The 22,603-nt window shown below is 45.6% G+C and overlaps 1 protein-coding gene across 1 annotated transcript in view; it reads right to left on the bottom strand.

The window, feature by feature from the left end:
• The window catches only part of Cdh13 (cadherin 13), a 967,076-nt gene that overhangs the window by 424,036 nt on the left and 520,437 nt on the right, over nt 1-22,603 (bottom strand). The window contains exon 5 of the mRNA XM_051201850.1: nt 11,459-11,611. Within this exon, the coding sequence (XP_051057807.1) occupies nt 11,459-11,611 (153 nt within the window). The remainder of the gene's footprint in view (nt 1-11,458; nt 11,612-22,603) is intronic.

A 22,603-nucleotide genomic window follows, 5' to 3' on the forward strand; every position in this document is an offset into this window, starting at 1 on the left:
CCAGGTCTTCACTTCTGAATGAGGCACTACCTGGCTCCATTTGCAAGGGCAGGAATGCGCACCCCTGAGTCACCCACTCTGGTTCTAAGTCATTTCTGGAGTCTTTCTGATGTGCTGAGAGATGTACTTGGCAGAAAGGGGCTGGTTACAGCCAACATCTGCATCTTCAGAAGAAACCAAAAGAATATGGAAATGGCCTTTTGGTGCCTCCCACCTCACTGTGAGGAACGATAAGCCTTCTCTATCGCAAAGATCTTCAAAGACATTGCAATCAAAGGAATCAACAGTGAACAGCTCTGCCCAACCCTGCATGCCAAAGTGAAACTCTGGAGTTCTGAAACAGATTTTTTTTTTTTTTTTTTTTTTTTTTTTTTTTGCCTAGGGATACAGCCATACTAGCTACAGAGGACCAGGCAACACATAAAACACTCCCTGGCCCTCCCCTAAGGGTCTCGCAATAAAAGACAGCCTTCTGGGGCAGAGCACTAGAGAGGCAAAGATGTTTCTCTGGCAGGCGGTGAGTTTTCAGCAAACGAATGCATTTTTGAATTAATTTCTATTTCATAGCAATTTAAACGTTATTGTTAACTTGCTCAAATAAATTGTATCATCCTGAAACACAAATTGGATGCCACTTCCTTCTTGAAAACCCCGGGAGACCAGAGGCATCTCTTGGAATAAAAATCTAAGCTCCTGCCTTACCTTGCTCCTGTCTTACCTGTGTGATGGAGCCCTCCCAGGACCTGCTGCTGTTCAGCCTGTCATAGCCTTGCTGGGAGCTGGGGTTAACCCCATCATGTCCCATGTTCCCTGCTGGAAAATGATGCTTGTCTGATACATGTCACCCTGACTTTGGAGTCCCAGAGATTCAGTTCTCTCTCTCTCTCTCTCTCTCTCTCTCTCTCTCTCTCTCTCTCTCTCTCTCTCTCTCTCTCTCTCTCTCTCTCTCTCCCATCTTCACACCAAGCAGAATGGCCCCTATAGGACTCTAAAGTGATCACAGGAATCTTCTGCCTATGGCCCTAAACATCTGTCCTCATCACAAGAGGCATTTGTTTGGATTAAATCCCCCCAGAGCATGCTCCCTGCCTTCTTCTATACCCATGGTTCTGTTTCCTGTCCTGAGCCTACCTCATTTGATTGACACCCGTGAGCACTTCTCCAAGGTGACAGGACTCTCCAGCAGTCTTCCTGTCCTGGTTACTGTTTCTTTTCTTTTTTAATTTTGTTTTACATTTTGCAGCGCTGGGGAAATGTTCCATGAGTTTTTTTCCCAGTCCTGCTCAACTTCTTTGAGTAAATGTATAACCCTCATAGTCTTCCTGAAGTCAGTTCCACTCCCTGATCCTTGTCATAGGACAGAGTAGTCCATGACAAATCTAGAGTAAACTTTACAACAGCAAGCATAGGATCTTACTGTGGTGAAAGTGATCACAGGGTTCTTGGCCACTCAAGCCTCATAAAAACCTGGGCTGTTCTCAGCCTCAAAGTTGGGTACTGCAGGCTAGTGCTCCATTGTAATCTTGAGCATGGGACAACAACTGAGCAGGCTTCCCTAGATGTGAGCCACAAGCAGGGAGACAAGCGAGACAGTGGAACAGTGTTGTAGCGATGCCTGTGGCCAAGCTCTGATATGCCTATGCTCTGCAGAGGGCCCTCAGTGTTTTCATAGCTTTCCCCTGGAGATTCAAGGTTGACTTGACAAGGGCCCTTCAACAACAGCAGCTTCCACACTGCAGGCCAACTTCCACCACCATCTCCTGGGCCATGGGAAGTCATCACTGCAGCGATTCCCCCAAGTCTACCCTTTCTCATGCCACAGACACCCCCTTTGGAAGGGTCCTCTTTCTAGCTGAGCTAACCTTTGATCCCATCCCCACAGCAGTAGTGCTTGAGCCCAGTCTTTTTAAATTAGTCTAATTGGCCTCAACTTTAGACTAGGAGAATCTTTCATAATATAACCCCATCATTTTCTTCCCTCCAGGTTCTCAAATGCCTTTCCAGAGTAAGGAGAGTTCAAGGCCACTGCTAGGGTACAGCTCAGGTCCCTGATCTGCTCAAGTCTTAAACAATCAAAATGGGAGACACCTCAGGCGTATCTATGAAGGCAAATAGTTGCCAACTGGCTCTGTCTGCATGCATGTATAGGACTAGTTCCAGGGCAGTGGCCACCATACTTATTTCTTAGGGATAATTAAGTATCAGTGACACATTCTGAGACATGGAGAAAGCAAAGTCTGCCAATGCCTTCATTTTTCTTACATGTGGATTGAGGGGTTGGGCAGTGTGACTCAAAGGCTTCTTCCAGGTCTGGTGTATCACAGTTTACCAGAATTTTGGAAGAAGATATTTTAAAGCAGTTGTGGGGTAGCAGAAAGGGTCCCGAGAGTAAGGAGCTTGTTGCAAAAGCTTGATGACTCGAGTTCGAATCCCCAGAATCCATATGAGGGTGTCTGTAATCCCAGGGCTCCTACAGTGAGATGGGAGGTGGAGACAGGAAACACAGAAGTTTGTTGGCCTGCTGGCCTTGGTGTCCTCTGACCTCCATAGACTTGTTGTGTTGCACACAAGCCTCCCCCACAAAAACACACACTCACTAAACAAAATAGCAGCTGCGAGGAAGTCAATCATACTGCAGTTAGGCAAAGAAAGTGAAAAAGACAATCAGACCACCTGGCCTGAATTTGATCTGTGAACACGTATGGAGTCCAGAGTGCCTGCCAGGATGCTGACATGCATGGCCCAGGATGGAGGCTGGCATGAAGCTGAAGGACACAGATTCTCTCAACTGCCACCAGGAGACTGAGCCCCTTATAGGACACCACACTAATGAAATTCAGAAGAAATCCGTTTCCACAGTCTGGAGTGAGAAGGCAGCTTTGCTTGGTGAACCAAATACATAATCAGCCAGGAGCCCCTGGGCAGTCTAATCCAGGTGTGTGGCTGCTGCAGCTCCGAAGCTGTTTAACCTCTCCATGCCTCAGTTTCACCAGCTGCACCCAGCAGATAAGGCCAGGCTGCAAAATGAATGCTTAGACATGTGGGGAGCCGAAGTGGAAAGAGTCCGATGGAGATGCTCCCAGTAGCCGGGGTGGGGAGAGACCTCAGGCAAATCATGAATTACTTTTCCTTAAGCAGCCAGAAGATAACTGCTTGTTTGTTTATCATACCCAGTCTCTCTGGCGTCTATTTTTTAAGTGCTTGTGTCTAAGGAGACTTGGAAAGCAGTTTTCTTCCACTATCTGCTGAGAGTTGGCAGTGGAAAGGGGGAAATAGGATGGCTTTTCTCTCAATATCTTAGAAACTCTTGAGTTGCCTCATGTGGCAGTCTCAACTCACCTTTGTGACAGGTGTCATTGTCCTTGTTCCTAATTGTGAGTAGACCGAGGTGTAGACAGGTGATATTATTAACTCATTGCTCCTAAAACATGGCTTCACAGTGGTACACCTTGTGAGTTTTACGAGCACACTGGAACTTGGTCTCACTCCACATTCTGACCCAACTGCTTTCAAACATGGCTTGAGCATGTGGGGTGGGGAGTTCAAAGGCTCCCCAGGGTGATTCTAACACCAGCAAATTTGAGAATCACAAATGCCACCTCCAAGGTCACAGATCTTCAAGACAGAAACGCTGGCCTCAATGACTATAGGCTGCTTCCTCTTATCAAGTTATCTCCTATGCCAGCTTTAGTCTTCCAAAGACACCTTCATCTCTGGACTTCAGCTCTGCTTTCTATGAAACAAGCAAATAACTCAGGCCTATTTCTGATGTCTAGATAGGGGTGGAGCAAAGAAACCTGGGACTCAGCTGCCTTGCTCTTGGGAGCCTTTAAAGCAACAAAAGACCATAAGTATAAGGCCCATGGAGAGCCTTCCCAAATCCAAAGGTTAGCACTTACTATGACAAGCATGGTTGGGCACAGAATGGAACCCAGGAAGGACAGCAGTGAAATAACCTCCGAGGTCGCCTTTAATGGGTGAATTAATGAAGGAAATACGCTGTAGTGATTCAAATTGGAAGTTCGTGTGTGTGTGTGTGTGTGTGTGTGTGTGTGTGTGTGTGTGTGTCTGTGTGTGGGGTATGTGTGAGCATCTGCATGGGAGGAGGTGCATGTTAATGGGTGTGTCAAGGTATACTTGTGGGGCCCAGAAGCCAATCTCAGTTATTTTTCAGGAGCCACGTGCATTTTGTTTTGAGGCAGGGTCTCTGGCTGGGATCTGGAAGTCACCAATTATGCTAGATTGACTAATCAGGGAGCCCCAGGGATCCACCTGTTTCTGTCTCTCCAGTGCTGGGGTGACAATCATGTGCCACCATGTCTGGCTTTTTCTGTGGGTGCTTGGAATCAAACATAGGTGCTGATGCTTTAGTGGTAAGTGTTTAACCAACTGAACCATTTCCCCAACCTGGTGCTGTCTTAGACCCGTGTTCCAGGGGATGTCTCAGTATTGCTGGAAGGTGAGTTAACACTCAATGTTTGGGACCTATTCCAGTGTTTACACCTGAGTAGATGTGGGCTGAGACTTCTAACTAGTTCCTAGGTAATGATGCTGGTTGAGGAACACACTTTGATGGCTTCCCTGATAGGTGAGCCTGGGAACAGAGCACTGCTAATATCTACCTGTGTAGCTGCTAGCTGGGCCCAGGATCTACTTTTACCTTATTTCACCTGCTTGGGGCTTAAGCTATTAAGTTGGCATGTGACTCCCAGTGGCAGACAGTGACTGAGTGTACACCCCACTTACAGCTTTCCCACCATCAGGAGATGGTGCTGTGATCATTCTTATTCTAAAAAAGAGAAAAATGGAGGCTGAGATTCAAATAATATCCAAGGTGACAAGAGACTAGGATACATATGAAATGGAGAGTACTCAACCTTTCTGCAGCGGCAAGAATGGACATTTCATGTGGTTCATCTAAAAACAAAGTAAAACATGTGGAGCTTGGTATGTCTGCTTCCAAAGCTTGGGTCTCAACCTGAGCCATTTGGACCTTTTCACTCAGGCTCTCCCTTGGCTATGTGAGCCACTGACCAATGAAACACAGTGGCAAGGGAAGGTAAGATGGTAGGTATGGAGGTGTGCCTGATGATGACTGAAGACATGTCTAAAATGCCAGCACTAAGGAAGTAGGAAGACTCTCATGAACTTGAAACTAGCCTGGACTACAGAGTGAGTCTTTATCACCAGCAGACAAATGAACAAAAACCAAAATCACAGGATTGGAGACACAAGTATGGATTGGTCACCTGCCCTAGCAGTATTGTCCATTGGCTACCACTAGGGTCATTATAAACAAGATAATACTCTAAATAAGTAAGTCTCTAGCCTGGATGTACCTGTACCTTCTAACTTTATGATAGGTCTATTTCCAGATGAAAACAGCCTTTTCCACACTCAGGCATCTTTTGTCTAATTGTCTTGGAGCTATGCATTGGTTAGGAATGAGGCAGAGGCCATATGACTGAAGAAAGACATACAAGCAAAGAAACCTGAGTGCTGGGAGTATTCCAATTTTATGGCCACACTCATAACCACAGACTCAATACCTGACCAAGAAGAAGGATAAATTGCATTAGGAGAAAATGCAAGTATGTGTTTGACACTGAGGTCCTTCCATGTTCCACATCTGTGGTTGTTTTTGAGAATGGTTCCTATAGGGTCACATATTTGGATACTTGGTTCCCAGTTGGTGGAACTGTCAGAAGCATCTGGAGCCATGACCTTGATTGGAGGAGGTGAAGTGTGTCACTGAGAGTGGGCTTTGAAGTTTCAAAGGACTTCCACCATCCCAGTGTACATTCTTACTCCCTTCTTGTGGATCAAGATATGAGTTCTCAGCTGTTCCTGTCACCAAGCCCTTGCTCTGCCCTCATGGAGTCTAACCCTTTGAAATCACAAACCCAAGTAAAAGCTTTCCTTTATAAGTTGCCTTAGGCATCATATTTTGTTACAGCAATAGGAACGCAACTACAACAGAGACCAAGAACCCAGATACCCCAGTTGCCTACTTAGCACAATGTATTGCCAGACTGTCTGGCTTTGAGATTGTCTAGGAGTCTTACCTCTAGGTTCATGTGTGAGGGTGTTTCTGAAGAGTTTAACTGGAAAGAGAAGACCCATTTTAGATGTGTGAATCACCATCCCATGGGTGGGGATCCAGGACTGAGTCAGCAAGCTGAGCACCAGCATCCATCTCTCTCTGCTACTTGACTGTGGATGGAAAGTGACCCGATGCCTCATGTCACACTGCTTTGTTTTTCCAAACATGATAAAAATTAACCTTCTCAAATCGTGGGTCAAAATAACCACTCTCTAAGTCACCTTTGTCAGGCATTTTGCTCCAGGAATGAGCAAAGCCACTCACGTAAGCATCAAGCTCATCTTTGTGGAGTGAAATGAGATAATCATAAATATTTGCAGTGGACCCTGGGACACCATAAATGTTCATGAAATGCTGGTACCTACATCAGCATGACGCTACATCTTGGGAACCCCTTTGTCCTTCTGCGAACTTGTTGATTGTCAGTGAAGATAATAAACATTATTTATGTGTTAAAGACTACAATGGTTTGGATGTAAAATGTCCCCATATGTTTAAACCCATTTGGCCTCCAGCTGGTGGTGCTGTTTCTGGAGGATTGTAGAGCTTGTAGGAGATGGAACTTTCCTGGAGGCAGCAGTTCACCAGTGGCAAGACTTGAGGTTTCATAGCCCAGTACACACTTCCTATTGCCTTCCTATTTCCTGCCTGTGAGTGTGACCAGCCTGTGTCTTGTGACTTTCCTGTCCAAGGCCATGTTTTTCACACCGTGATGGAGTGATTCCTACAGACCGTAAGCCAGAACAAGCCTTGTACCCTTAAGTGGCTTCTCATTATGTGTTATGTCACAGCAACAAGGAAAGTAGCTAATCCTTGGAGGCATTTAGGAACACAGTAGTAAAGTTAGTGCCTATCTTCCCCCAAACACTCCCCTCTCCAATTATCTGTGCATCTTCAACTATGTCAACGTGATCAGAGTCACATATGCCATTTATATTGATCTGCCTGTCTTGCCTCATACCTGCTATGGAGACCATTATAAACCTTCTACTGGGACCCCCACTTCCCTAACTGACTCTGTCTCCCACTTAATTCCTGTCTTCCCATATTGACAAATTTGCAGCCAGCAGATTCCATTCAGAGTGAGAGAGAATCATTACCACCCGCTAATATTTTTATAGAATTTCATAAACTTGGTCATTCATGAATCATTTACAGTACTTTATTCCAATGAAGAGTTCACAAATCACTCAAACACTGGCAAAATGCATAATAATGAGTGATATTTCAGGAGGTTTTGCATTAATATGTCAGCTCCCAATACTGCAAGAACTAAATTATTTTTCCAGGTGCCATTTCAGGTCAGAACCACAGGAAGCCCTTTTGGGTACTGGGGCAGGGGACTGTGGTAGGGTAGCAGTAAGTCATAGGATGGGATGGGACTAAGTCATTGATCACACAGCCTGTCAGATCCTCTCTCAGCTCGATTTCGATGGATCCTAGGGAAGAGGCTAAGGAATCTGGACCAATGTTGAAGTCTAGTTGGGGTGAAAGCAGGAAGAAGGTGCTGAGAAGCAAGACTTTGGAGCTGTTGTGAAACTGGTATGGCCCCTGGATCTACTTCACACTGGCAATGAGCCCTTGAAAAGGTTGGTAACACTTGTTTCCCTCCCTCCCTCCCTCCCTCCCTCTCTTCCTTTCCTCCCTTCGTCTTTACTTTCTCTCCCCTCCCTCCCTTCCTTTCTTCCTCTCTCTATCCTCCCCTCTCTTCCTTGCCCCTCCCTCTCCCCATCCACCCCTCTGCCCCATCCTCTTTCCCCCACTCCCTTTCATCTGACTGAACCCAGGCTCCACACACGCATGCCAGGCAGGTGCCTCTGCCACTGAACTGCATCACTAGACCTCTTTCTAAATTTTTACTTGAGACAGGACCTTACTGGATTGTCCAGACTGAATTTGAACTCAGCCTTTGACTCTAACCTGCCTTGTGGCACCTAGGACGACAAGAGGCCCTCTCTGCCCCTTGTTCTTGGAGCTCTTTCTTCTTCTGCCTCTTGTGTGAGACTGATAAGAGTGTGCACACGAAAAGTTCCAAGCTGCCCGGTGTGCAGTGTTTAAAATGGTATCTTTCAATCCTGGTGTTCATTTAGGGTCGAGGGCAACTCTATCTCTAGTTGTGTCTTATTCACCCACCCGCAGGCTTCCATTAGAGCGCTTCTTGGTTGGATTTGGGGGGAACTCTAGGCACACAGGCCTGTGCTTGCACAAGAACAGTGTTATTTAACTCAGAAACAAACAACAGCAATATTAGAGCAATTACGATGTCAATACACACACCCACACACTCTCTGATTTTGAAGCTTGAAAGAGTAGAAGCTAAAGCCTGGGGATGTGGGGACTCCGGAAGTGTGCAACCAGAATGGATCTGGTCTCTGTTTCTAATACAAGAAGCCACTTCCCAAGGGAGTTTGAAATGGGCAGGAGGTACCCTATCCTTGGGTCTAAGATATCCCCACAACTGTTATCTGGCTCCTCTTCAAGGATAAAGGAAACAGAAGGGAGACCGAAGAGAAAATCTGAGGCATGGGGAGACAGGGTACCAGAGCCCAGGCTGCCAAGGCCGTGTGAGTCCCTGAGAATCAATGGTGACAGTTTTGCCATCCTTCTATCCTCATTCTCTGGAGACCAAGACCCATGATGCTCAGCATAGGAGCTGCTGGGAGATGGGGACTCTCAAACACACCTCCTGGTTCTGGGAGATGCCATCAGCTGCAGTTCTGGTACAACAAAACCAAGGGACAGGGCTGACCTTATTCTGCCTGATGACCTGAACCCAAAAGGCTGCTTGTGGCTGTCCCCAAAAGTCCCCTACCTCCATGGAGCTTTCTGACTGCTCTTGGAGATTAAGACCACTTTCACCTAAGGAGAAGGCTCACACTCAGGTGGGTCAAGTAGGTGGCACCCAGAATCTTTCCCTTCATATTAAAGACTCCCAACAAGATGATACTCTATAAACTAAGTCTGGAGCTCACAAACATCAGATGGGTCAGGAGACCTTTGTTACAACATCCCACCTCCTACTCATTAATGTCTGTAGGAGGTTGGAGACAATGTCTCACCTTCTTCTCATTATGTCTATAGCAGGCACCTCAGACACCTACTGATGATTCTCATTCCGCAGGTCTCACAACCAGAGCTTCCAGAGTGTGGGTCCTCCCTGCCAGATCTCTTTTTCTTTATTAATATCCTGTCTCTTTAGTCCCTGGGAGGTCCCTGAACTATGGATTCACCCCAATACTGATACTTCACAAAGGGACAGCAAAAGTCTAAATCTTGTTTAAGATTAGAATGGAGGTAAATCCTGTGTTTGTCAGATGTCAACAAGTCAAAGGAGTTAGAAAATTGTAGAACTTAAAACACTTGAGAACATTCAAGAAAATGATGTTCAAGTGTAGCTCTGATCTAGGAGAACCGGCTAAGTGCTGGGCATTGTGCCAGCCAAGTGTTTGCAGAAGGAAACCCATTTTGTCTCACATGGAGAAGCACCTACCACCCTCTGTGTGTTATGGAAAAATAACAGCAAGATTCAAGAGGGTGAGAGGGTTGTCCAAGCTCACAGAGCTCAGGAGGAAGCATTGGTGCTGAGATCAGGATGGCTTTGTTGTTGTTGTTCGTTTTTTGTTTTTGAACCCTGAACCCTTAGTCACAAATTTACCATACTCTGCCTCAGTTTCTTGGTCCTGAAACATCATAGATGTCCCATGACGGAGTGGGAGCAAAGGCAGTGCCTATCCACAGTTGGCTGCTGGTGTCACAGGCCAAGTCATCTCTGGTTATGGTTACTCCAGTGACTCTTGTGGGCCTAGCATCAAAATTTTACAACAGCCAGACTTCCCCTTGGTGCACACAGCTCATCGCTGGCATACACTGATGGGTGCCGCCCCTAGTTCAGAAAAGGCTCAGAAAGTCCCTGGAAACTTCGAAGATGGGGACATGCATCCTGCTGAAACCAAGACCCAAGAAGCTTCTTACAGGTGGGGACCCAACAGCACAACATATGGCCAGTAGCAGGTGCCGCCCATGCCAGTGGTCAGTCATCTCTTTACTGAAATTTACAGTGAACAAGGTATGTGGGCAAGAGAGCCCAACTCAAAGCCCACAGCCTCAAGCACAGTCACAAACACCCTGATTTTTCTTCTCTTCCTTTTCCTTCTCCCCAGCTCCCCACTCCTTCCTTGTCCTTTTCACATAATTTTGATCAGTAGAACCATTTATTATATAATACTGACAAAAGAGTATGAACTCAGGAGAAGGGCACCAAGATTAAAATTCCAGCTGGCAACATCCAAGAGGTCTGTATTCACAAGTCAAATGCTATTTCTTCTTTAGGAAATAGGGTGACAATATAATTTGCTTATAAACTATTCTGATAATTGAATTACATGAAACAAATTACATGCATAAAACAGGTCCTGACAGGCAGTACTTTCACAGAGAATTCATGGTTTGCACAACTGTTAGGAGCTATCATAGCAATAACACTGATACCACTGTTACTAAGGAGATGCCCATTCTATCCTTTGATGACTTCTACACACTTCCTTGATTTTTATTTTACTGTGGCTCTAAAGACACTTCTGTCCTGACCTGAGGGAGGACACTATATGTGTTTGTCTTCTGTTTTTGATCATGAATATTCCTGTGAGTCTGTTTTCACATATTATTTCTTCACAGATATTTGAGTTATTTTCTATTCCCCCCCCCCTGTGTGTTGTGTTGTGTATGCAGTGCCTGTGGATGTCCTAAGGGAGCATCGGATCTCCTGGAGCTGAAGTTGTGAGTAGTTGTGAGCGGCTTAGCATGGGTGCTGGGATCCAAAGTCAGTCCTTGGAAGCACAGCGAGTGCCCTCAGCCACTGAGCTACCCCTCCAGTTCCCATCATAGTATTTCAACTGCTGCAGGAAACCGCCTTCCTAAATCCCTGATGCAAGCACCCCACTGCTGTTCGCTGTTTGGGAATGTTCTACTCTAAGGACCATGGCCTACACTGTACAAAAACTGCACCAACTCCTCCAGATTTCATCAGGATAAACATCTAAAGGTAGCATGTTCTTGTCTGAAGGCTTGCACTTATCACCGTTAGTCAGACAGAGCACAGGTCTCTGAAAGGCAGACTTGGCCTGAGGGCTTTGACCTCCTCTGAGATGCCTCTACTGCCACTGTCATTGGTCTTAGAGGCTCTGATGATGAGCTAGGGGCCCCTCACTGTTACCCTCTACTTTTGTTCTCATAGAAGCACCTGAAGCCACACTTTGTTGGGTTTGATGAGGCACAGAAATAATTGGCTCAGTGGGAAGAAATTGCTCTGAAATCCCCATCTTTATGCACAGGGTGAGAGGGCGCTGGAGTACTTACTTGATAAGTAGCGATCGTTTCTCTGTCCAGGGTCCGTGTCACGGAGACGCTGCCCGTGTTCTCATTGATTCTGAAAATTCCTTTAGGCTCTTGATCCACTCCCTTTCCAGTGAGCCGGAACTTGGACCCTTCAGGTCTGTCACTATCGACTACCTGGTCAGAGAGACAGAGTGACATTTAAGACTATCTGAAAGACAGAGAAAGCCCATTACAGACACCGCCTGGTGACCAATTCACTGGCTGCCTGAGAACCCAAGGTTGGCCAAAGGCAACCTTGCCCAGAATAACATCATTGCTTAGTGTTGTTAATGCAAATGGTTGTGGTTATAGCTGGAGAAGTTAAGCATTATCAAGGAGACCAGGGTTGATGAAGCAAGGAGGGCGATGACTCCAGGAAATGTGCACTGGGAACTTGCATTATTTTTAATGGAGGAAGGAGACTTGGTTTTCTCTGCAAACAAGGCTAAGTGTCAGCAGAAGCCATTTCTTCACTGGGTAGGCACTGGACAAGGTTTATTCCCTTGTTGCTAGTACCAACTGCTCCACTATTCCCCTGTGTGCTTGGCTTCTGCTGAGTCTCATGTGCCTGTTTTCTTACACTTTCAAAGAGTTCTGGGGGTGGAATATTTTTTTTTCCTATTTAATGGATAGAACCATCAGAGATACAGAATTAAGCAAGCTGGCTGTGGTCGCTGCCCTTACACAGATGGAGATGAGGTTCAAAGCCATATCTTCCACATCTGTAGATACTGCTGTGTAGAACTGCCCTTTATGGTTGTCGGCCCTGGCTTGACATCTAAAGACTAAGTGAAGAAGTTAAAGACAGAAGGTGGCATTTCTGAGCATAAGGGACAGTAAGGACAGAAGCAGCAGGCAGACGAGGGACATCTAGAAAATTCCAGAAATGGCACACTCTAAGCAGAGGAGAGTTGACATAAGGTAAGGGTAAAATGGAGGTCTTCTTATGGCATGTGACACTGTGTAGTTAAGGAGAGAGCTGATACTGTTACAAGATAGGTCTGAGTCACACACAAGTATCTATCATATTCATCTATAGCTCACGTGTTATCAGAGCTGCCAATGTTAATTTGGTTATAACAACACAGTTTAAAGGCCACAAAAGTATTAGATAATGGGGAGGCATAGATTAAAGAGGGATGATGTGTGGCATGTGGCCAGCAGTAACTACTTCACCAATAAATAGGTGTCTAGTTAATACCCTCCAGGGCCGCCTCCAAGTACCAAGCCTGCAATTCTGCACTCAGGCACCAGGTGGCAGTGGTGTCTAAGGCAGTGCGAGCATCATGGCGGGTTACTAGGCAGGGCCAGTTGAGGCACATCAAGACAATTCCATAAGGCAGGTTCTCTTGCTTTTCGTTTTTTATTATTTTAAGATGTTCTTTATTGAAATATACTTACGGTTTTAATTAAACACCAATTATCTCTGTTTGAGTTTTTAAGATTAATGGAAAATAGGATCATTAATGAGAAGATGTGATTATTTTTTTATTAAAAGAAATTTTAATCCTGATTTCACTGGAATTAATTCATCTCACAACCCTTTCCTGAGACCCCCACTCTCTGATTGGAAGCTTTGGGATGTCAAAGATCCACAAGTTCTTGGGCTTCCTGTTGAGGCTAGGTTCTACCATACTGATCAGCTGAGTATCAGTTGAGCAAATAAATACCTGACTTCATGCAAACATGTCACAAACCTATCTTCCAACACAGACCTTTGCCTTTAAGGTTCCCAATTTCCTCTGGTTGCAAAATGGGGACAATCACTACTTAGTTCTAGAGTAGGGGCTGGGGAGGGAGGTTGAGGATTTAAAGAGACAGCACAGCTGGGTATAGTGGTCCAGGCCTATAATTGCAGCTACTTAGGAGGCTGAGGCAGGAAGATCTCAAGTTCAAAGCTTGACTGAGATATGTGTGATTTAAAGATAGCTTGGGTACCTTGGTGAGACCCTGTCACAAACTTCTACAACTTTAAAAAGAGAGCTAGGGATATATGTCAACGGAAGGAAGAGTCCTTGCCTAGCATGCTTGAGGCCCCTGGTTCAGTTTGCACAACAAAACTCCCAAACTAAAGAGCATAAATGAAGCACACAGATGGGGCCTGATAAATCAGAGTTAAGCACTACAATTCCAATAGCAATAATTACAATAAAATTATGCTGTTACTCATGGGTGAGATGGATCCTTCTAAGCATAAAAAGCATCTTAGCCATAATATAAAATGAAATCCCTTCTAAGGGGACAGACAGATTTTTTTTCCAGCAAAGTGGGTGGGGGACAGCTGGGTGACTTGGATTGGATGGTCCACATTTATATCACTCTTTCTCTCTAGTATACATTCAAGCATTCCCCTTTCTGCCCCTAACTACACCTGAGGTTAACCCAGAAGAGATTCTGAGCAAATGGACACCATGTCTCACAACTGCTGGGGTGTAACCCCTTCTGAGAGCGGCCCTGTTTCCATGGGCTGCGGGTGAGGACGTGCCAGGGAGGGCTTTCTGCGTACTTGTTTCCTTCTCCATCTTTCTTTGTTCAGGGAGGGTGGGGACACAGAACCTTCTGGAAGAAGAGAAGCTGAATGTGCCTCCTGGGGCAGACATCTCCACAGCAAGCTGAACTCTGGACTTGGAAACTCTCCTGGGGAGGCTTTTCCTTGTGGGTCACTGCCTCCTTCTCTCTCAGAGAGCTTGAACCACTTGACCTTATGGAAGCAGAGTTTCCAGGGAGAGGGCCCTGTTGGATAAGCGACTGATGCTGGATCAAAAGGACTTACTCTCCAGGGGCACCGCAAGCCTCCAAGGCTGGGCCTCATCTTAGCATTGCTCAGTGCATATGCTCTCTCTCTCTCTTTCGTTTCTTCTCTCCCATCTTCTCTTTTCTGTCCTCTCCCTTCCTTTAGAATCCAGCTTTTTAATCTAGTGTGGAATCTGCCTCTAATCCTCATAACTGTGTGTGTTGAAGGAACTCTCACAGCCTCCTATAGTGTTCCCAGAGTATTGAGCCTCAAGGGACACCAGCCCACATTCAGGACCCCTTTCTAACAACAGAAGTTCCCTGAGCTGTGGTTCCTGGTCAGCATCAGCATACCCTGGAGTAGGGGGACATGTGAGCCTCTGTCACCTGCCCTGAAACCCTGGAACCCTGGCCCTGGACAGCTACACCGTGCCTTGTTCTTGCATGACTCAGCTTCAAGCTAGAGGACCAAGCACTCCTCTGGCTTCTCTGGACAGCCCGCTGCCTCCGTCCCACACATTCTAACTGAACTGCTTTCCCACCGCTGCCTTCTGGAGCCTTCTTTTGAAAAGTGCTACCTTCTGTTTTAAACACAACAATAGCAGAGGCTCTTGAAGTTGCATACCAGGAGCTCAACGAAGCACCATGGCATATCCTGTCATCTTTCCCTGTGCCATAGGTATGTGGGCTTGAAGGAGGTTGGAGAGGAAAGTGTGGGAACAGGGATGATCTTCAGGGGCAACTGGGCGCCTCTGCTCAGAGTCTAGTCATTTAACATTGCAATGGGACACCACGGCAGTCTATGAAATTCACACTTGAGAGCCACAAGATTGATCTACTGAAAGAAAATAGAAAAAAAAAAAAAAACCAGAAAAGAGAAATTTTTTTATGTTTTCAAGAGTATTTAGGATTAATGTTGTACTACACATGTGCTGGGCTCCTAATTGGACTTTGCTGATACACTGACGAGGAAGTTCAGATATGTGGCTAAAGTTGTAAAGCAATTTCCTCTTGGTTGAATTATTGTATTTTGGAGAGAGATGGTGGCATGGATGTGGGGGAGGGAGGTGATCTGGGGGAAGAGAGCTGGGAGAGAGAGAGATGGAGGGAAGGACCTGGGTGGGTGGGGCGTGGCACTCATGAGATTCAGGATTAGAACAAACTTCACCTGGGAAAGCTGAAATTTCGAAGATACACAAAGCCTGTTCAGAAGGATAAGGAAACAAAACTGCTCCAGGAGACTAACCAGCTGGGCTGCCCTGGAGGAGATCCTCCAATCTGCCCAGCTGCTTGCAAGTCCTACACACAGCTCCAGAAGGCCTGCCTTTTGAGAGTATCATCCACTTGCCCTGGGGTAGGCTTTAGGACACACGACTACCTTTTTAAGTCTATTCCCCTCCAAGCAGCCTCTTAGTCACCCTAGCAGACTCATCAGCTCTTCAGGGTAGGCTTTCATACCATTACATTCCTTTGTTGTCAGTTCATTCTCTGGGTTTGGTAGACGTTTGTTCATGTCTCCCCAGAAATAGTGTCACACAGCACTCAACCCCTGCTTTGGGGTGCTTGGGGTTCCAGGGCCACTGGGGCCTCACTGAGCTGGGGCGGCCTGTGGTGTGCAGTGGGTCTCACCTCACCAGGGCTGTTTTGCAGTTTCAGAATCTCCAGATTGCCACTACAGTGCTGCTCAGGTGTGGCCCCTGGAATCTCTCCTCCCTTTGACTCAGGCCTCTGGCCAGAATTAAGCCTGCAGGCCCGCCACAGCAGCTGTTCACACCCATCACTCCAAGTAGCAGGTTTGCAATTAATGGGGCTTTGCCCATTACGCTTTGTAATTCAACACTTCTCTGCACAGCGGGATTTTTTTTTTTCTTTTCTCATCCTGGAGTTAGAATGGGAAAAAGAGTCAATGATGAGAAAGAATGAGGACCCCAGGTGCCAACTTGCTAGAGGGACCCTGCTGTGTCCCCAGGGACAGAGGCTTTTGGCTGGCTGTACAGGTGGCAGGAGGTAGCTGGATCCAGGACCCTCAGCTTTCCCCTGCTGAGGCTTGCTCTCTTTGCCCGTTTTCTGCTGCAGATAGCCAGGGATACCAAGTGTGTACTTAAGGCACTGGCTTTTGGTGTATGCTTGTGTTATGTTATGCCTGAGTATGAGTGTATGCATGAGGTCATGTGTGTGTGTGTGTGTGTGTGTGTGTGTGTGTATGTGTGTGTGTGTAGTGTGTGTGCAGTGTGTGTGTGTATAGTGTGTATATGTGTGTGTGTGTGTGTGTGAGTATGTGTTTGTGTGTGTGCGCAGTTTGTTTCTTTTCTATTTTTTCCTTTGGGTAAAGGTCTCACTGTGTACCACTGGTGCTTCTACCTTGCTTCTGTCTTCCTGCCTCTGCCTCCGAGTACTTATATTACAGGTGTGTGCTGCCACACATAGATTTAGGGCACTGATATGTGAATTCACACACATTTGTAGGAACTCACAAGAGTAGGTGTTAAATTTAAGTGGTTTTTTTTTTTTTTTTTTTTTACATGAATGGGGTTCTTATATAGGAATTATTTGACCTTTTCTTCCCCTGAACACAATTGGCATGTATGTGTACATGTGTATACATGCTTCCCATATTGGAGAGGGATAATTTTAGACTTACAGAAAGGCTGTGGAAAAAGCCCACTTTTCCCACATACCTGCCTGCAGCCACAGCTGCACTGGTGTGTGTGTGTGTGAATGTTAACATTCCAGGTGTGTGTGTACTCCAGTGTGATCATTGGCTTTCACTGAATCCCAAACATAGATAGCACAGGGCACTTCCCTCTCCCACCACAGCTTTTAGTGAGTCTGTTTTAGAAAGCATATTCTTAATGTTTGTTGATTTATTTAGTCTGTGTCCACATGTGTCATAGCACATGTGTGGAGGTCAAAGGACAACTTTCAGGAGTTGGGTTTCTCCTTCAATCGTGGGTCCTAGCATTTAAACTCAAGTTGTCAGACATACAGGGAGTTTATGTTCACCCACTGAGCCATCCTGCTGGCCTGTTGAATGTGATTTTAAATAGTATTTATTCTGGCACTTCCTATCTGGTTCACATGTTTTATTGTTTGTTTGTTTTAAATCGAACTGGAATCGGTTGCCTTGACTTTGCATACAGAAAATGTACAGAATGCATCAGAACTGTGTAGTCAAATTTCTGGACGTCAGCTCTGACACGGGAGCTTCTAGCCGGACCTGATTTTGACTTCTAACATCAGATTCTTGACACCACCCCTGGAGACGACTCTGCTTTTGCTGTCTGCCTAGAAGAGTGGGTGATACACAGGTGTTCCGTAAGTGCCTGCATTATGCTTTAGTGGCTATTATAGGCGTCTGCTAATGGGCCTCTGCACATCTTATTTCTCTCTCCCCACTGTTTTCCCAGATACGGCAATAATGATCCTTCTAAACACAAACCAAGTGTGGCCAGGCTCATGCTCCAGGCAGCACTTCCATGGCTACCCACTGCTTTCAGAGTAAAAGCCCAGGGACCCTCCCAGATGTGTCTCCACCTGGCTCTCCAGCCATGATGTGTTCTCACTCTCCCTCAACCCCTGTGAGCTGGACTTGGCTTCCACTATGTCTTCTGGGGACCTGATCCATCTTCACCTTCCTGAACTCAGTGCTGGGGGACTTCCCACGCCTGACTGCTTCATCTGCTATGCTCCCTCACCTTTCTCTGAGCCGCAGGTTCCTCACCTGAGACTGAGAGACAGCCCCCGTTTGTGGGTGTGGCAGGCAGCCCTCTTGCTCCCCATGTCTGGTTCCATTTCACATTTTCTGGGCTTAGGGCGTGGAAGACATTAGACGAAGGCTTTAAGTGAAGAACTGCAACTTTCTCTGCATGGTTTTATATGTTTGCAAAATGCTCCGTGAACTCACAAAAGTCCCAGTGTCCTACTCCCCCCTCCTCTGTGTGTGTGTAGTCACCGGCATCTCTGCATTCCTCTTTTCCTGGGATTTGAAGGAGTCACAGAAGGACCTAGTCTTCCCAGCATCCTTATAATTTTTCAAAAAGGCCTTTTAAACAAATGTCTTCTTTTTAAGTAAACTAGAAAATAGTCATACCTGCTAACATGGGTCTGTCACCTCTGTTACAAATGCAAGTTTGTCTGGGCTACAAAGTGAGTTCAAGTCCAGCCTGGACAAAGTACTGAGATCTTGTCTCATCAGGAAGAGTAAAGTAAAAAGAAGGCTGCTGTCTTAGGGTTTCTATTGCTGTGATTAAACACAGGGTTTATTTCAGTCTACAACTCTCAGGTCTTACTCCTTCAGTGAGGGAAATCAGGGCAGGGACTCAGGACTGGAACCTGCAGGCAGAAGCTGATGCAGAGACCATGGAGGAGTGCTGCTTACTGGCTTGCTTTCCACAGTTTGCTCAGCCTGCTTTCTTATATCCTCCAGGACCAACATCTGCGATGTGACACTATGCACAGTGAGCTGAACCCTCCCATATCAATCATCAATTACGAAAATGCCCCACTGGCTTGCCCAGGCCAATCTGGTAAAAGCAATTTCTCAATGGAGGCCCCCTCTTTTATGATGACTCTAACTTGTGTGGCATGTCTCAGACCCTCTCTGCCCTTGCTTTTATGTTAAGTTTAGGTTTTTAACATCTGAAGAAATGTATTCTAACCTGGCACAGTGTATTTTACCCAGGTTCCTTCTGTGTGTCTCTCTTGTAACATGTGGGTGCTTGGAGATTAGGTGAGTTGTAGGCATTGTGTTCCTCAGGGCCAACAGCTTTGGCCAACATTCTTTGTCTTTAGACAGGGACAAGTATTGAGTTTGCAAAGAATCTTTCCAACCAGAAATCCCTAAAAATATACTTCTGGAATCTTCTGTAGCTCCTAACACCTAACTTGGAATTTTCTACATATTTTGTGACCTGGTTCCTCTCTTTATGATCAGGCTGTAAAGTCATGGGGTGACAGCCATGTTAAAATGCATTCATAGCTATCACGTAGTGCATTGGCAGCCACTGATGTAGATTAATCAACAGCCAGTTCAAGGAAAAAAGTGATTGCTTAAATACTGGCCAAGGAGGTGACACATTCAGGTGCCTCTGAGAAAGAGTAGCATACTAAGCCCAAGCATCAAAGTATCCAGTAGGCAAGCCCCAGTAAAACAACTGGAATGTAACATGGATGGTTTTCAGTTTCAGGTGGGTACTGAGATTGTCAGAGAGCTTCAAAGGAAGCCATCACATGTCTTTGGTTTGGAGAAGCAATTTGGGAAGTTTGAGATAGAGAAGAGGTGAAAATATGTTTGCCTGCCCCAAGAGTCCTCTCCTGGCTGAGGACCTCTGATGCCTCAGGGCAGGAATCCACCATCTTTCAGGAATGTCTTTCTCAAGTCATACCCAGCCTGATACTTGCAGCTGTCACTGTGGAAACCCATCCACATCTACTAACAATGTATACCAAGCCCCACTTACTAGGCTTGACAGTCTTTCCCATAACTCTTAGTAAGATGTTATCCTTCACAAACACAGTTTCTGTGAACATTGCCTCTCCCTGTCTATCCCCCATTAAAAGCATTTGCTATTTATTTTCTATGAGACTGTTCACGGCCCTCAAAGGCTCACAGCTGTTTGTCCCTGACCCACAATGTTATACAACATGGAAGGTGTACTAGTGATGCTATAGCAGAGCAAGAGAAAAGGAAGATACTGTTGAGTCTCATAGTCCCTGTGCTCCACAGAGCAACTGGCAAGCCTTGCCAGTCACTTCCTGAATTTTTGGTTCCTTAATGCATACTGTGAGCTTCTCATCCCCATTCATTATAGCCTCCCTATTCACTGGTTTTTACTTCTTGTTCTACTATAAATCAAAGATGGCCTCCATGGAAATTTTCAGATCTTCCTTGCCTGCCAATGCTTCTACTCGGGAACCAGATGGATGGCAGCAGGAAGTTCTCTTAGGCTGTCTTCATGAGCTCCAGCTTCTTGTCTTCTAGGTACCTGGTCTGTGTTTCCCTGACCACTTTATTTGTGGCTTTGGCCACTGAAGGGGGAGTGACACGTATCACTTTAGGCAACTCTAGGCAAGAGCTTTTAGGAGCTCTGATGTGCTTGGCCATGTTTTATTTGTCTTCCTATCAGTCATGCCCCAAATAGTGGTGATATCACTGACCTGAATCTCAAAGAAAGAATTAAGACACCAAAGAGTAAACCCTACTTAACCCCCAGTGGACATGGGGCTTGATCAGATGTGAACCCTTTAACAGAAATCTGGAGTTGCTTATTCCTATATCAGAGTCTGACCTATACCAACTAATGTACAAAGATGGGGGCAATGGGTAAGGATGCATCTACACACTCCCAGGCAGAGCTTGTAAGCAATGTGGACAGATGAACAGTTCAACAACCTCTTAGAGCCCTGGCCACTCTCTGTAAAGTGGAAACCATGTTTATTCTGAAAGGACTATGAGGAGCAAGTGATCTTAGAGAGGACACATTTGGGTACACAGATACACTCAATACTACAAGGAAAGCACTGTTCTCATGACTGTTGCTGGATGGTGATGGTGGTGAGAGTGATGATGGTCTCAGAAGCCACTACACCAACTGTTCAATACACATTATCCTAAGCATTTTATAACTACAAGTGCATTTAATTCTAGCATCAATTCATTAATATCCACTTTCCAGTAATATTAATATCCATTTTCCAGAAGAAGAAAATGAGTACCAAAGATGTTGTCAAGCCAAAATCAGCTTAGATAATGATTTTAGAATTGAACCCATTCATCCATTCATCATCTGCAGTATTCAGTCAAGTAGACAATTGGTTGTATATGGAAAGCTGCCTAGGAACATCCATGGGAGCTGAATCAACTAGCATGGAGTTCAGTACTAATGACAGAGCTCCAAAAGTGAACTCTGCATCACTTTCTCCGTGATGACTGATCAGAAATGCTCAACTTGGTCCCATGTCATTGGCAGAGCAAGAATTAAGGACTTCAAAGTCTCACTTTCCAGATTTATATGCACCTAAGGGTCACTACTCTGTACATCCAATTCCTGGCAGGATCATCTTTAAATTCTCTCAGTGCCCCCTCCCCTACTGAGTTTTGTCACAGCAATGGCAATGATTTGAAGGTTTCTGCCATCTAAGGGGAAAATAAATTATTCAGGCCCTTGGACACAGTTGAAATATACACCCTGAGAATCTTTCTAACTTGCCAGACTTCTTTCCCTCTGTTGCTCTGTTCCCATCTCTTCCATCAGTTGAGTTTTTTACAGTTCCCAGAGAAAGGTTAAGCCAAATATTTATGCACTCATTTGAACCACAGTTCAGAGAAAGCAACTGAACAAAATCAGCATTATGATCCTGGAGCCTTTCCCACTTGGAAGTAATCAACACGAACAATTGAACCAGTTCTCCCTGGAGACTGAAGTTGGCTGCTGTTTTACTAAGACTGTCAACATCTCCTCCCCCTCCCCCTCCTCCCTTGCCTTCCCCTCCCCCTCTTCTTCCTCTACCACCTCCTTCTCTTCCTTCTCCTTCTCTCCCCACCTCCTAATTCAGGATAAATTTTGTATAAGAATGAGGCTTGGAAAATAAGCAGTGTCTAAAGTAAATAAAGTGTCAATCATTTTCACTTGAAAGCTCAACATTCTTGTTCTGTTCTGCCTGTTCCGTGGTGGGAAGGATTGGATTCTTCCACAGTGTTGAGGTTCCAGATTCCCCAAAGCAGCCATGGTTTCACACTATCAGAGACTGTTCTGATTAACATCTTCCAAGACCCCCATCACCTTGATGTCAGGAAAGCTTTGAGTCTTCTCAGAGATGCATTCAGCTTTTGCATAGCCAAGTTCCTGCCTCTCTTTGCACCCCTAATCTGTACTGTATCTTACCCACAGCCCCTCATCCTCATTCTATGCCTGCTGCCGATTTTCCCCAAATGCCATGCTCGTGGGTGGAAAAAGCCCCCAAGTTCCAGAACTATTGGCAGTAGATTGCTGCTGAGGATGGGAGAATCACTCTCCCTTGAGGAAGTCAATATTGGTAGATTTCCCATGACTAGGTGGCTGGATTCAGGAGTTATTGACAATAATAAGAACAATTACAAAGGGGATATGAAGTTGGAAGGGAGATGAAGTGGAGGACACAAATGGGAGGTGGAGGGAGGTAGTTATGGAAGGATGTGATTAAAATACATTGTATAAATGTATAACTTTTCAGAGAATAATAAAACAAAATGAAACAATGTCACCCTCAGACTTGTCTATATTGTTGCCCTGGATTGCCCTCTGGTGACCCATCCAAAAGCAGAGCTGGCCAGTAAGATCAGATTACATCTTTCAGAATCTTAGAATTGGGTCAGAGAGGGACAGGGTGCTAAGTCCCAAGTTTGCCATTTTGGAA

The sequence above is a fragment of the Phodopus roborovskii genome, unplaced genomic scaffold (assembly GCF_943737965.1).
Source record: "Phodopus roborovskii unplaced genomic scaffold, PHOROB, whole genome shotgun sequence".
NCBI lineage: Eukaryota > Metazoa > Chordata > Mammalia > Rodentia > Cricetidae > Phodopus > Phodopus roborovskii.